General features: G+C 43.4%; 1 protein-coding gene across 8 annotated transcripts in view; it reads left to right on the top strand.

Annotated features, from left to right (window-relative positions):
• Positions 1 to 16234, top strand: part of LOC137532545 (inter-alpha-trypsin inhibitor heavy chain H4-like) — a 250307-nt gene that overhangs the window by 215216 nt on the left and 18857 nt on the right. For all 8 annotated transcript variants that reach the window (XM_068253163.1, XM_068253162.1, XM_068253164.1 and 5 more), the window contains 3 exons: positions 3447 to 3617; positions 5979 to 6092; positions 9865 to 10030. In XM_068253163.1, the coding sequence (XP_068109264.1) occupies positions 3447 to 3617; positions 5979 to 6092; positions 9865 to 10030 (451 nt within the window). The remainder of the gene's footprint in view (positions 1 to 3446; positions 3618 to 5978; positions 6093 to 9864; positions 10031 to 16234) is intronic.

Genomic DNA, 16234 nt, shown 5'->3' with positions numbered 1-16234 from the left:
GAGCGAGCGGTGTACCACTATTCCCAGCAGACACAGAACAGTGAACAGAATGCTATATAGTGTGGCTGAGCGAGCGGTGTACCACTATTCCCAGCAGACACAGAACAGTGAACAGAATGCTATATAGTGTGGCTGAGCGAGCGGTGTACCACTATTCCCAGCAGACACAGAACAGTGAACAGAATGCTATATAGTGTGGATGAGCGAGCGGTGTACCACTATTCCCAGCAGACACAGAACAGTAAACAGAATGCTATATAGTGTGGCTGAGCGAGCGGTGTACCACTATTCCCAGCAGACACAGAACAGTGAACAGAATGCTATATAGTGTGGCTGAGCGAGCGGTGTACCACTATTCCCAGCAGACACAGAACAGTGAACAGAATGCTATATAGTGTGGCTGAGCGAGCGGTGTACCACTATTCCCAGCAGACACAGAACAGTGAACAGAATGCTATATAGTGTGGCTGAGCGAGCGGTGTACCACTATTCCCAGCAGACACAGAACAGTGAACAGAATGCTATATAGTGTGGCTGAGCGAGCGGTGTACCACTATTCCCAGCAGACACAGAACAGTGAACAGAATGCTATATAGTGTGGATGAGCGAGCGGTGTACCACTATTCCCAGCAGACACAGAACAGTAAACAGAATGCTATATAGTGTGGCTGAGCGAGCGGTGTACCACTATTCCCAGCAGACACAGAACAGTAAACAGAATGCTATATAGTGTGGCTGAGCGAGCGGTGTACCACTATTCCAAGCAGACACAGAACAGTGAAGAGAATGCTATATAGTGTGGCTGAGCGAGCGGTGTACCACTATTCCCAGCAGACACAGAGTGGCAGTAAACAGAATGCTATATAGTGTGGCTGAGCGAGGTACACAGAGTGGCAGTAAACAGAATGCTATATAGTGTGGCTGAGCAAGCGGTGTACTACTATTCCCAGCAGACACAGAGTGGCAGTAAACAGAATGCTATATAGTGTGGCTGAGCGAGGTACACAGAGTGGCAGTAAACAGAATGCTATATAGTGTGGCTGAGCAAGCGGTGTACTACTGTTCCCAGCAGTGACACAATGACAGGGGGGACCCTGGCTAGCGTGGCTGGAGCGCGAACTACCCTGCCTGCCTACCCAAAGCTAAACCCACAGACAAATGGCGGAGATATGACGTGGTTCGGGTATTTATTTACCCGAACCACGTGACAGTTCGGCCAATCAGAGCGCGTTCGGGTCCGAACCACGTGACCCGTTCGGCCAATCACAGCGCTAGCCGAACGTTCGGGGAACGTTCGGCCATGCGCTCTTAGTTCGGCCATATGGCCGAACGGTTTGGCCGAGCACCGTCAGGTGTTCGGCCGAACTCGAACATCACCCGAACAGGGTGATGTTCTGCAGAACCCGAACAGTGGCGAACACTGTTCGCCCAACACTAGTTGGAAACAGCTGTTATTACCCACAATGCAACAAGGCTCCCACAGTGTGATGTCAGTACCTCAGTGCTGTTAGGCGCTGACAACACATGTGGGAGGGGTTTCACCACAAAATCAGCCATACAGAGCTCCCTGATGATCCGTTTCAGAAAAGGAAAAGATTTCTCATGGGAAGGGGGGTATCAGCTATTGATTGGGATGTAGTTCAATTCTTGGTTACTCTTCAAAGTGGGTATCCTGAATACTGTTTCACATTCTGCTCTATGTCGTTACAGTGCCTCTTTAAGTGAACTTGTACATCTGTTGAGCCTCCTCAACACATGTTGTGTTATTTATTTCTATAGCCATGGCCATCTTGTCCTGAATTTTGTGGCAACATCGAACTGAATGTGCCCTTTTCACTCCTCCTTTAAAAACCTTTAAGTTCTGGGTTTAGAGGGCCTTTGTTGTTAAAATCTGGAAAAGCACAGCGCATGCTTTCCAACATCAAAGACCTATTTCCAGTGCTTCCCTAAAACAAAGTGACTAGCAAATCTGCTACGTACGACATCATCTGACGAAGGCGCTGTGCGCCAAAACGCGTAATGACGTCATAGGCGTGCTAAGCGTCAGCCACGCCCACCTCCAGCGAGACGGAACCCAGGCGATTAGGACTCGCGCTGCTGGCCACAGCGCGTCATCCTCCACTGAGGTTAAGCGGTTGGCTGCCCGCTGACACGCGCTTTCCATTTGTACCTTTGTGAGTATAACTTTTAACCACAATAAACTTTCCTCTCTTGATGTAATGCACTATGGCGCGCTCCTTTTTTATTTAGAGTTTTTTGACTAGGAAATCTAACCGCTTATGTTATGCTGGGAATACACGGTTAGGTTCTGGCGCTCGATTCTCCTCTCGATTGTTTTTGCCACTCGATGCTGCAGTCGATTGTCTTATCTTCTGCTTGTTTTTCTTATTTTTTTCCATTCTCTTCAATCAGAAATCGAGCGGCGAAAGGATCGAAAGGGAGATAGGACATGTCGGAAATTATCTATCGTACCATCTTATCAGCTCAGAAACGAACCCTGTATTCCCAGCTTTATTGTCATCATGATCTAGAAGCAATGGTGTCAATCACCCAAACAGGCTTATCTCTTAAAGGCATACTCTTGTCAATTTGATTTCAAGTTACAAGTTAATAGAAGTGTTTTGTATACATGTATATTTCTCTATGGAGAAAGAAATGTAATATTTTTAGTTACTTTCATTTCTTCGCGTTTTGCGCTACTCCACACGCGTCTCAGCAGAAGCACTTCACTTTTCAGTTCTTTTTGTTGTCAGTGCTTATACTGTACTAGATGAACTGAATTATAGTGACCACAGGAATGCATTGATGGGGTCTGGCTTTCTCTCCCTACCTGCTGTGAAACAGAGGAGAGCAGCAAACCCCCGTGTCCTATAGTCAGTAAGGAATCCTTGGGCAATACTCCCTTACACTGCTTCTGACTATTGAGCAAGCCCCTATTGGCTGCAGCTCTCAATCGCTTTGAGTCCGACAGGAGAAAAGCGCTATAGTAAAAAAATTTTTTTACTGAATGCAACTTGATAAGAAAAATACGATTTTTATTTATGAAATGGTCAATTTTTGTCTATTGTAAAATCTTTCCTCACCCTGATTTACATTTTTACATTTATCACAGGTAGAAACATTTTTACTGCTGGCAACAGGTGCATCACTGTGGAATATTTGTTTGTTCTATTGTTTTTAGGTCATGCAATGTGACAAAACTATTGATGGAGATGTTCGACTTTAACTGCAGCTCTTTGTTATCTTAATTAACCCTTTAGCAGAGTTGACATACAAAGATCTATACATATCTGTAGAGGGGTTTTCAAGCCCCAAATGTCAGGTCACTGTAATAAGGAATATCAGGTCGGTAGGTGTGTCAAGTCTTTTTTGGCCTCCAAAAGAAAGAGATAGTCAGATCAGCATATCCTGCTGTATAATTCATGATGTCACCTTTTACCCTACAGGAGCACAGAACTCTGAGACAAAAGATCCGAATGGCAAAACCTTTACTGTGGTCAGTGTGATCAACTTTCTGGTGACCAAAGATGATGACCAGGCAGAAATCACCTGTACTGTGGGCCATGAGTCAATGCCTAACATCTTCAAATCTTCCAGTCAGAAACTTCAAGTGCTATGTAAGTACCATAGTTTCTGCTTATGTAGATCATTAGCACTATCTTCATGGATCTCCCTGGTCAAGCATTTAGCCTGGGAAGAGTAAAGTTTACCCCAGTCTTGAGATGACATTTATCTGATTAAAGAGAACCTTGCCAAGTACAAATGTGTTACCTTTTGGTTGCTCCTGGAGTGTTTACGTATAGAATGTTTTGCTAAACGTGCCTGTTAGTATGTCTTCTGTTGGGTGATATGCCCTTAATGTCTGTATGTCTAATCATCTTCTAATGCTTCTGGAGACCTTGAAAGGCTGTATGAAACTTTGTACTTTGGATATGGTCATTGTTTTTAGCCAGTGTGGAAATTTTCACCTTTTTTCTCCATTCAGAGTGGCAATATAGTCAGCTCAGATTTAGATGCAAGAGAATTAAGCAACAATGGCAAAAAATTATTTGAGAAACCACAACAATAGAGTTAGCTCCATCAGTATCCACTTAACTATATCAAAAATATAAAACAAAAACAGTAAAAAGTTCTTGTCAAAGATAACATGAATCTTCATGGACATATAGTCATCCACTTTCTCGTGGAGATCATAAATTGATGATATTGGCTACAGATAATATAAGCTTTGATTATAGAAATGTTGTAGTTTTTTTTTCAAGCAACAACACTAGTTTTGGGTTGATTGTAGACCCTTCATCAGGCCTTTACAAAATATAGAAAGTCTCAAAATAGCCAAAAATTGAATGCAAAAATGCACTCATTAGCATCCTCCGTACTTCTACTCTGGCCAACAGGATGGTGCAGATTGACATCTGCTTGGATCAGATGTCTCCAGTTGTTTGAATCCCGCATTTTTGCATTTAATTTTTGGCTCTTTGGGACTTTCTATATAAAGGCCATATAAAAGCTTGATGAAGGGTCTATAATCGACCTGAAACGGACTAGTGTCATTGCTTGGAAAAAAAAATCCTTCTGTAATCAAACCTTATATTATTTGTAGCCAATATCATCAAGTTCATGATCTTCATGAGAAAGTGTGTTGATGATCAAGTCCTTGAAGAGTCTTGTTATCTTTGACAAGAAGGTTTTAGGGCCGGTTCACACTTGCGGTTTTGCAAAAACCGCACCGGATGTCCGGACCGCACCGGAGCCGGATCGGACCTGAACCGTACGGTTCCTGTCCGGATCCGGTCCGGTTGCATACGGTTTCCGTGCGGTATGAACACGGTTGCGGTCCGGATCCGGATTCTTAAAGAGTACAACCTGTATAAAAAAAAAAAAAATTTTGGGGTCTGGGAGGTCAGCAGAAGGGGGACCTGTGGAATCAGGCCCTCTGCTGTTTAGCACTCACCTCCACCTCCGACATGCTGCCAACATCTCCGGATCCGGATCCAGCTGTGCTGCTCCACTCCAAAATGCTTGCCCATGTGTCCCCAGCCAATATCGCCGCAAAAATCCGCATAGGAAGTGGGGTAGAACATCCGGATTTTTTGCCAGTGTGTTGTGCGCTCTCCGGTTCTCATTGGTTTCCATTGGCCGGATGGTGCAGTCCGGCTCCGCCCCGGATACGGCTGCCGGAGGAGCCGGACCAAAAAATAGCGCATGTTGGAACGGACACCGGAGTCCGGATCCGGTCCGGCTCCGGTCCGGACGAAACGGACACATGTGAACCCTGGCATAGACTTAACATTGCTATGCCGTGCGTCCGTTTCGTCCGGCCAGCATGCGGTGCGGCTCCGGCACGGCTATTCCGGATAGCCACCGCTAATGTGAACCGGGCCTTACTGAAAAATGTTTGTATTTTTGATATAATAAAGTGGATACTGATCTTTGGAACTAACTCTGTTGCTGTAGATTCTAAAAGATCCACTTCGCACATGTACACCACTTTGTATTGGTCTTTCATGTGGAATTCTAAAATTGATTCATGTTTGTGGCAGTAGTATGACAAAATGTGGAAAACTTCATGGGGACCCGAATACTTTTGAAAACCACTGTATATAATTTTATTAAACATAATATAATACAACACATAAAAATACTTAAAATGTCTTATAACCTCCCCAGCTCGCATTTACTTTAGAAGGTAATCTATTATACAATAATAAATAAACGCCGGGATCAGTAATATTCTGTTGTCCTTGTGGTTCCGCAATGGAACCCACGCAGACCGAAACCCGGGTATCAAAAAACAAAAATTGATAAAAAAAAAAAATAGCGTATATACATGCAAATACACGTGAATTCATGTACGCATTTTCTGACACTAATTCACAAGCCTCTAGTGGAAACATACCCTAAAGAAAATAAAATAATCCAACTAAACTAAAGATCTTTTGACATCACTAAGCTATGTTCCCTTTTTTCCCTTGCAGTCTGTCGCCCATTCCATTTTCTGTTAAGAATGCCCCAGCTGTCTCAGAGAATCTGTCTACGATTTTCCCAGGATAATAATAGTTATGTCAACTTGTTCCACGATGAGGCATCTGGTAAGCAAAATAATGATGATCTATGTTTAAAGCCATTTGCAACACGTTTCCCTGCCTGATTCTTTCTACTACCGTAATGCCAGGAAAACATTGGCTGAGTTCCACTTTAACCCACAAAATGTCTTGGGTAGAGATTAAATCTGGTATATCATTTTTTGAGTTATGGTGGACCCAAACTAAAAATACAAGATTTCAGAAATAAAATCTATTTTCTGAATTGTAATAATAAATAGCAGCCTTTTTTCAGCTGCATGATGACAAATATAAAATATTTTACATTTATTGGAGAAACCCCTCCCTTCCTTTCATATTGCCAGCAAATAATCCGGCAAACTGGTGGAGTAGATGGTGTCCAGCAAGGGAGGAATTGCTAATGGCTGCCACCTGTATAACCCTAGTTATGCAAAGAGGAGGGTGAAAAGCATGCACTGAAATGCTCATAGACTTGAAGGCGTGTTAATTTATATTTGTATGTGTGAGAGTGGTGCAACTAAATATTTTGAATTAAAACATTTTTTGGTTTGGGTCCGCTTTAAGCCTTTTGGATGTAGCTGCTACATCCAAAAGGCTGCCCCTGCTGCTGCTCGCCCCCAGGGCCGATCTCGCACGCTCCCGTGCGCGTTCTTGCCACCACCCGTTAGCCCGGAGATCAATGAATGGGAACGCCATTTCTGTATTCCTGTAAGCGTAAATAGTACGCTTACAGGAAGCCTGGGGAAAAAAATTACTGAAGCCATCTTGTGGCCAAATAGTAAAATTACACCTGCATACATTTTTTTTTTTTTTTATAAACATACACTCACTCACATTTATAATTAACTACTTACTTTCCACACTCACCCAAAAATACCCAAATAAAACTTTTAATAATAAAATAAAGAATTAAAAAATTACAATAAAAAACAAACAAACAATAATAGTTACCTTAGGGTCTGAGCTTTTTTAATATGCATGTCAAGAAAGTATATTATTATTATTTTTTTAAATTATGAGCTTGTAAATAGCGATGAACGCAAAACTGAAAAAATGCACCTTTATTTCCAAATAAAATATTGGCGCCATACATTGTGATAGGGAATTCATTTAAATGGTGTAATAACCGGGACAAATGGGCAAATAAAATACGTGGGTTTTAAGTATGGTAGCATGTATTATTTTAAACTATAATGGCCAAAAACTGAGAAATAATATTTTTTTTTTCATTTTGTTCTTAATATTTCTGTTAAAATGAATTTAGAATAAAATAATTCTTAGCAAAATGTACCACCCAAAGAAAGTCTAAATGGAGGCAGAAAAAACAAGATATAGACCATTTTGTTGTAATAAGTAGTGATAAAATTATTGGCGAATGAATGGAAGGTGAAAGTTGCTCGGATGCATAAGGTGAAAAAACACCGAAGGCTGAAGTTGTTGCAGTGATTTCGAGTGAACAGTAAAAACACATTTAGCATCTTATTAGGACGAGTTATAATGGTCCAGCAAATTGTATTTGATGTAATTGTCTCTGAAACCCCAGATCAGCTGTGCTTTGGCGTGTAGCACTGCCCTCTTAAAAAAAAGCCTTGCTTTTTCTGTTTTTCAGTCATGGCGATGCAGGAAAAGCTGAGGTAATTTTTTCAACAGGGCGTGGCTAAGCACCAGAGCGTGGCTGATATAGGGCTAAGGTGACACATCATATGTAAGTTTCTGACCCATTATAACTTATTCTCATTAGAAGTTTTAAAATACTGCCAGAAGATTAATGGACCTTTTAGCTACTAAAATTTGATTTTTGGACATAGGGAAAAAAAATCTCATGAAGAAAAGACAAAACACGAAATAGCTTTCACCATGTTTATGTGGTTGTCTTTTGATTATAATGGTAATGAATAGGACCTGTCTACCTTGATTAGATGGGATATTTTGAGATGGGCTTTGAACACTGCAATGAGCAAAACATGTCCGATGCATTTTGGGTTAATCTATTGCCTCCAGTTAGATTTTCTAAACATTTCTGAAATGATGGCTTCCAAGACCTCCTAGCCTGGCTAGGTTTTTGAGCTCTGCTTTTATGTTCCTGCTTACAAACTTGCATGTAGCCCTTTAAAGGGAGCGTTCATGGAGAAATAAAAATAAAAAGTGATGTCATCAGACGTCCTCCAGGCTGTACTGCTCAGGCTCAGTAGTTCTGCACCTGCGCAGTACAGTCCATAGGACGTCTGATGCTGTCAGCACGACCGCGTGAGATGTATGTTGGAGCGCAAGGAGAAGCCAGGTAGCCGGCCTGGCCAGGTTGGGTGAGCCACCGGAGAAGACCGGGAGCCGCCGGAGCAGCGTCAAGGGCACTTCCTGCCTGCCACGGGCTGGAGGAAGCCCCAGGTAAGTGGATTAGTATTTTTTTTTAACCAACTGTGGATCTTCCCTTTAACCAATGGTGTAACAATAGCCTCAGTGACCACAAGGCAATTTTGGTGTTATGGGACCCGCTTCTCCACCCTCCCAACTTGCAGAGTAGCGCCAAGCTCAGTGTAATATTTGCCTACTTCAGCGCTGTGTTGGGTCTTCTCTACTTCCTGAAAACGACTTGCTCTATGCAGCCAACCTCTGGCTCCTGATGCATGTCACGTGATCAGGAGCAAGAGGATGACAACACAGAGAATCGGCTGGCTGCCGGCAGGAAAAGGAGACCCGACTCAGCGCTGGAGGAGGTAAATATTACACTGCTCCAAGCGTTACTCTGCCAAGGGTGGGGGGTTGATTTTGTCGGGAGATTAAGGGTTTGACTGCCACTATGCCTGGGGAGTAGGGAGAGGAGGGGTTCAGGGGGCCCCATGATGATTTTGCTGGGGGCCCAGGGGCTGCTGTTCTACCCCTGCCATTAACATCAAATTTTCCTAATATTAACGGTATTGCAATATTCTCATTTTACTGAAATAAAGGTGACATCTTCCTCACACTGAGGGAACTGAAAAAGAATTGTCTGAAGTTACAGTTTAACCACTTGCCGACCGCACGCTTATACCGTGCGTCGGCAAAGTGGCAGCTGCAGGACCAGCGACGCAGTACTGCGTCGCCAGCTGCAGGCTGATTAATCAGGAAGCAGCCGCTCGTGCGAGTGGCTGCTTCCTGTCAATTCACGGCGGGGGGCTCCGTGAATAGCCTGCGGGCCGCCGATGGCGGCTCGCAGGCTAAATGTAAACACAAGCGGAAATAATCCGCTTTGTTTACATTTGTACGGCGCTGCTGCGCAGCAGCGCCGTAAGGCAGATCGGCGATCCCCGGCCAATCAGCGGCCGGGGATCGCCGCCATGTGACAGGGGACGTCCTGTCACTGGCTGCACAGGACGGATAGCGTCCTGTGCAGCCCAGATCTCCCGGGGGAGCAGGTAGGAGAGGGAGGGGGGAGAATGTCGCCGCGGGGGGGGCTTTGAGGTGCCCCCCCCGCAACATGCCTGCAGGTAGGAGCGATCAGACCCCCCCCTGCACATCATCCCCCTAGTGGGGAAAAAAGGGGGGCGATCTGATCGCTCTGTGTGGCCGCGGATCTGTGCTGGGGGCTGCAGAGCCCACCCAGCACAGATCCAAACAAACAGCGCTGGTCCTTAAGGGGGGGTAAAGGGTGGGTCCTCAAGTGGTTAATCTACAGTGCTTGCTGAAGACTGCTGTACTAAGCAGAAGACTGATTTCTAGTGGGAATGTTAGCTGTTCACTGAAGTTTATGGCTAGTTATTTACAACTATTGTGAAATGTACTATAAGGTCATTGTATAGTTCTTATTTTCAATCCTCCACAGAGATCACACTAAATGCTAAACTGAGGCCTGATATAAGCATTGAAAGATTTGGATTTCTGAACAGCAAGCTGGGGGTGAGGGCGGAAATTGCAGAAGACAAAGTCACAATAACACATGGCAGGAACACGGAGGTCTACAGCTGGGATTCCTCGTTCCGAAGGGATGGGTAAGTTAAGGCCTCACTTTCACAATTATATTTACCAATAAAAAGTGAATAATTTTTGTTTTAAATTAATCCAGTAATGTGGAACAAGAGGCCCAGGCTATGTTGGAACCTATGTGACAACTGTGTCTTTGACACAAGATTATTACCCCATTACCTTACCCAACCACCCACCAATTAACTTAGGTAAAGAAACGTATAGGAGTTGATGCACAAAGAAGTGGTAATATTTTTGTGCACAGACAGTGTATGGCAATATTAACGCTACAACCAGTAGTAGTGTACCATGAATTACGCTATTATAGCGACCCGTGGTATTTGAGTGTTGCTACGGTAATGTGCGTTAGTAATGTGCACTACCGTAGCAATGCTGCGTAATATGTTGGCGCTTTATAAATATAATAAATAAATAAAGATAAATAAATTCTTCTGTTACTTGAGTACTGCGAGTTTCACTAATAGTTTACCTCATGGTACATGGTAATATTGCTGTGCACTGTCTATGTTAGCACTGTTTCATGACGCAATCCCATAGGGTCTTATTAACAAAGTGAAAAGGGCTTTGGTAAGCATAGTTACATAGTTGGTTTGGTAGAAAAAAAAGGCAACCGTCCATCAAGTCCTGCCAGGAAAAAAATAAATGAGATTAAATAAATAAGTAAAAATTAGGTATATTTCTCTCCTGCACCCTCACATATCCCGAAAAAAAACCTTATGCTGGGTACACACCTTGCGTTTTCCCGCTCGACCCACGGCTCGATCGGGATTGATTCGATTATTTTCGACATGCTCGATTTGGATTTCGATCGTTCCTGCCGTCGATTTGCATGTTAAGTATGCAAAATCGATGGCAGGAACGATCGAAATCCGAATCGAGCATGTCGGAAATAATCGAATCGATCCCGATCGACCCGCCGATCGAGCGGGAAAACGCATGGTGTGTACCCAGCAGTACAAGGCTTGGACTTTTTCATATTTACTGAAGCAGTAGAAGGTTCAATCGTCTACTTATGTTTAGTCAACTCATAAAGGTACGTACACACGTCCAACTTAATGCACGATCAACCACCCACCTTGACAAACCACACAACATTACGTAATCATGCGCTGACCAATTAAACAACCAACTAATTTAAATACTGTGCACACCATATCCACAATTAAAAAAACAACAAGTAGTTCAAACGACTTGTGCACACGTGGCCAACCTGCACGATAGTCGATTCACAGGTTGGATTGTGCAAACCGCCTCTCATCAGTTGCTTGTCTCATAGTTTGCCATGCATACACACACCCAACCTGTCGTCCAACAGAGTTGAACTTGTGTAGGAGGAGCCTTTATTCTTTGAGCTCCCCATACCTCCCTCTCCTGCCTCTATATTCCCAGGATCATATTGTCTATCTACTCTGTTTACTTCCCATGTAGCCTCTGCTCCCACCCCTCAAATCCCAGGTCCTAGTTTGAAAACTCCTAACCATCTTCACCTTTAGCATAGCTGCACCCTCCCCATGTAGGTGCAGACTGTCTCTACAGAACATTCTACTCTGAGTCTGTAGCCAATTAAAAATTCTTCCCAGTTCTACAAGAGCCCAACTCTTTCCTTCCTATACAAATTTGTACAGGAAGGAAAGGGTTGGGCTCTTGTAGAACTGGGAACTTCTCAGCCACTTATTGAACTCCCTAAGCTCCTACTGCCTCTCTGGTGAAGCATGTGTCTTAACGGGTACAGTGAAAATTGGCGCGGTTAAATAATGACGCCACTAAAGTATTTTAATATGATAAATATCATTTTGACATAAAACGATGATTATCCCACGTCGTTTTTTTTTAATTTGCGATCAATTTTTTTTTAAAAATGTTCTGAGTGTGGGAAATAAATTTAAAAAAACAACAACGTGGGGTCCCCCCTCCCGAGCCTCTGTAACCCCTTGTCTCCCATGCAGGCTGGGATAGCCAGAATGCGGAGCCCCGGCCGACTGGGGCTTCGCACCCTGAGCTATACCAGCCCGCATGGTCCATAGTATGGGGAAACTCCGGGGGGAGGGGCGGCCAAGCCTCCCCCTCCCCCCGGAGCCCCTTGTCCAATCCATGGACAAGGGGCTCTTCCCCGCCTCCCTTGCCCCAGGTGGAGGCGGGGGCGACGACTACCTGGGGGGGGGTTCATGGTGGCATCTGGGAGTCCCCTTTAAGAAGGGAACCCCCAGGTGCCCACCCCCCTCCCAGGAGAAATGAGTATAGGGGTACAAAGTACCCCTTACCCATTTCCACAAAGGGTTAAATGAAATAAAAACGCAACAACGGGAAAAGTCCATTAATGTTCTAAATTAACCACAAATACTTACCTGTACCTTTAAGAAAAACATCCCACGCCAATTAGATCCCACGACAGTATCCTCCATCTTGCGACCTTCTGATACATCTTGATTGAACATCTCCACCGCCCAGACGCCACACACGCCGCCCTCGCCGCACTGCTCTCAGCTATACTAAGTATAGCTGAGAGTGCGTCTATACAGACGTATTACCACTGGTTGCCGCTGCCCTCCCTGCCTCCCCCTGCTTGTCACCCTCACCCATGCTGGCACCCAATTCACCCATGGGTGCCAGCATGGGTGAGGGTGACAGGTAGGGGGAGGTAGGGAGGGCAGCGGCAGCTAGCGGTAATGCGTCTGTATAGACGCACTCTCAGCTATACTAAGTATAGCTGAGAACAAAAAGCATCTTTAAACTTTGGCTCCAAGGCTTCTCATTGGTTCCTTATCGACCAATGGGGGTCCTCCTGATCCCCATTGGTCTGTTAAGGAACCAATGGGGACCATTGGAGCTAAAATTTAAAGATGCTTTTTGCTCTTAGCTATACTTAGTATAGCTGAGAGCAGTGCGGCGGAGGCGGCGTGTGTGGCGTCGGGGCGGCGGAGATCTTCAATCAACATGTATCAGAAGGTCGCAAGATAGAGGATACTGTCGTGGGACCTAATTGACGTGGGATTTTTTTCCTAAAGGTAAAGGTAAGTATTTCTGAAGATCGCAAAACAGAGGATACTGTCGTCGTGGGACATAACAGATTATAGCGCGAGACCTTTTCCGAGGATAATGGCGTGGGAATTTTTTTTAAAGGTACAGGTAAGTGTTTCTGAAGATCACAAGATGGAGGATACTGTCGTGGGACCTAATTGGCGTGGCAATTTTTTCTTAAAGGTACAGGTAAGTATTTCTGGTTAATTTAGAACATTAAAGGACTTTTCTCATTGTTGCGTTTTTATTTCATTTAACCCTTTATGGAAATGGGTAAGGGGTACTTTGCACCCCTATACTCATTTCTCCTGTGAGGGGGGCAGGCATCTGGGTTCCCCTTCTTAAAGGGGACTCACAGATGCCACCATGAACCCTCCCATGGATTGGACAAGGGCTCCGGGGGGGGGAGGGGAAGGCTTGGCCGCCCCTCCCCCCCGAAGCCCCCCCATACAATGGACCATGCGGGCTGGTATAGCTCAGGGTGCGAAGCCCCAGTCGGCCGGGGGTCCGCATTCTGGCTATCCCAGCCTGCATGGGAGACAAGGGGTTACAGAGGCTCGGGAAGGGGGACCCCACATTCCCACACTCAGAACATATCCCAAAAATTTAAATTAAAAAAAAAAATCAATTTTTTTAAAACATATTGTTTCCAAGTATCTTTTTAACATATCCTGCAAATTTGGTGTTGCTAGGATTTAAGGGGACTATTAACTGCTAAAGTCGGCGAGAATTGTTTCCATGGAACTGTCATTGCGCGATTTAAATAGATACATTTTCCTCTTTGAAGATTTAAAATCGATTTTCTCAAAAATATAAGGTCTTTTTGAACAATTTTTTTTCTTTGTGTTCCCACTATTCTTCTTAACACTCCCTACACATTTGGTGTTTCTGGCATTTAATGGGGCTTTGCTATTAACCGCTAAAGTCGGCGGGCGATTAATTTTCCCACGGTCAGAAGAAGAATATTCAAAATCGATTTTCTCAAAAACTATAAAGGTCTTTTTGAAAAAATGTTTTTTCCTCTTGTTCACAATTTTCTTCTTAACATTCCCTGCAAATTTGGTGTTTTTAGCTTTTAAGGGGGCTTTGCTATTAAACATTAAAGCCGGCGGGAAGATATTTTCCAAACGGCAGCAAAGCAGGGGTTAAAAAGATAAATATCGTTCAGGCAGGACAAAAAAAAAAAGTTTTAAAACGATAAATTTCATTCAAAAGGTCTGCACTATTTTAACCTTTAAAACGATAAATATCGTTTTAAACATATATCGGGCAGAAGGGGGCGCCATTATTTTGCCGGCGCCATTTTTCACTAGACGCGTATATATGTGTGTGTGTGTGTGTGTATATATATACACACACACGCACACATATTTATATACACACATATATATATATATATATATATATATATATATATACACACACACACAAACACATATACACACTCACACACATATACACACACATACTATATATATATATATATATATATATATATATATATATATATATATACACACACATATACACACACTTAAGGTAAGTACACACATCAGATCATTTTTAAACGAACGATCGTTCTAAACGAGCAATCAAAGATAGACAACAATAAAGTAACAACCGTTCAACGACCAAGCAGAATACACACATAAACGATGTAAAGAACAGTATTTTAAGGAAAGTGAGGTAATGTACATCGTAAATGACGCATGCATGTATAACGTCCAAAATTGCAAGTGGTAGGAGCACCAATGAACCAAGGGGTGTGCCTTGATCCCTGCCCCAGTGCCTCTTGGGGCCCTCTGTAGTCAAAATGCACTCGGATCGGCACCACCAAAGTAGTATAAAGCTCTTTTATTCCATACCATTCCTGCTTTTATGGAATAAAAGAGCTTTATACTACTTTGGTGGTGCCGATCCGAGTGCATTTTGCATGCATGTATAACGACATAGACCGACCAATTCATGTTCTGATATGAATGATCGTCGGTTAAGTGTTTGTGTGAACAGTGTATGAGTGTGAATGCATGAGAGCGTGTAGCTATGTGAGCGTGAGTAGTATTGACTGTGTCTTTACTTTAAAATAATAATAAAAAAAAAATTATAAAAAAAGAACCTTCGTTCATTCATTGCACGCGTACGGATGAGAAGTCCGCGGCTGTATACTCGGCGCATGCGTTCTGTGTTGAATGATCGTTCTATATCGGTAAATTAGCTGTACACACTTTGGTCGTTCATCATTGGTCGTTACAAAAAATCTAACAGGACGGATCAAAAACGACTAACGATATTGGTCGTGTACACGCGTCGTTGGAAATCGTTCGTTATGTTTGTATGAATGATCGTCGGTTGTGCATGCAAAAATCGATCATTCTCGTTCATGTACAAACGATTTTTATCTGACGTGTGTACGAACCTATACACACACACATATATACACGCACACACACATATACACATATACTCATACACATATACATGCATAAGCATATACAGTGTATATACTGTATATACACGGGGAGCAAAACTCATATTCAACCCATAAAACGATAAATATTGTTTTAAAATGTAAGTCATAAAACGATAAATATTGTTTTTAATGCGGCGCCATTTTTTCACTTTAATAATAATGCAAATTAATGCGTTGCCATTTTTACACTGTCGGCACTGACGCCATTTTTAACTGCTCCGGTTTTACAGTAACACGCCTATTCTGTGATTCCATTCTGGCAGTGATGCAGCTACAATGTGCAGAAACCTAAGACTCCTGTGGCTTTCTGCATGTTACTGTATAAGATTGAATGAATAATGCTGGGCATACACGGCTCGATTTTTCCGCTCGATTCTCCTGCTCAATCGATTCCCCGCTCGATTCCACAGGCGATTCTCTTATCTTCTGCTCGTTTTCTTATCTTTTTGCATTGTCTTTAATGTGGAATCGAGCGTGGACATTTTTTGGTCTGTTGTCTGCTTATCACTAAACGGACAGTGAACGGCTCTTCTTTTATAAATAGGAGCCGTTCACGCTTGCCACACTTCATAGGATCCATGGGATCCATTGCAGTAAGCGGACCCAGGGGCGTAGCAATAGCCATAGCAGCTATAGTAGCTGCTATGGGGCCCTGAAGCATAGCGGACCCAGGAGGTACTGGATTTGATGTATTCACTATTACATTTCTTGTGTTCTTCCA

This window comes from Hyperolius riggenbachi, chromosome 9 (genome assembly GCF_040937935.1).
Source record: "Hyperolius riggenbachi isolate aHypRig1 chromosome 9, aHypRig1.pri, whole genome shotgun sequence".
In the NCBI taxonomy this organism is placed as follows: domain Eukaryota; kingdom Metazoa; phylum Chordata; class Amphibia; order Anura; family Hyperoliidae; genus Hyperolius; species Hyperolius riggenbachi.
Note: the sequence above shows the minus strand (reverse complement) of the source record. Positions and strands in the feature narration are given on the sequence as shown.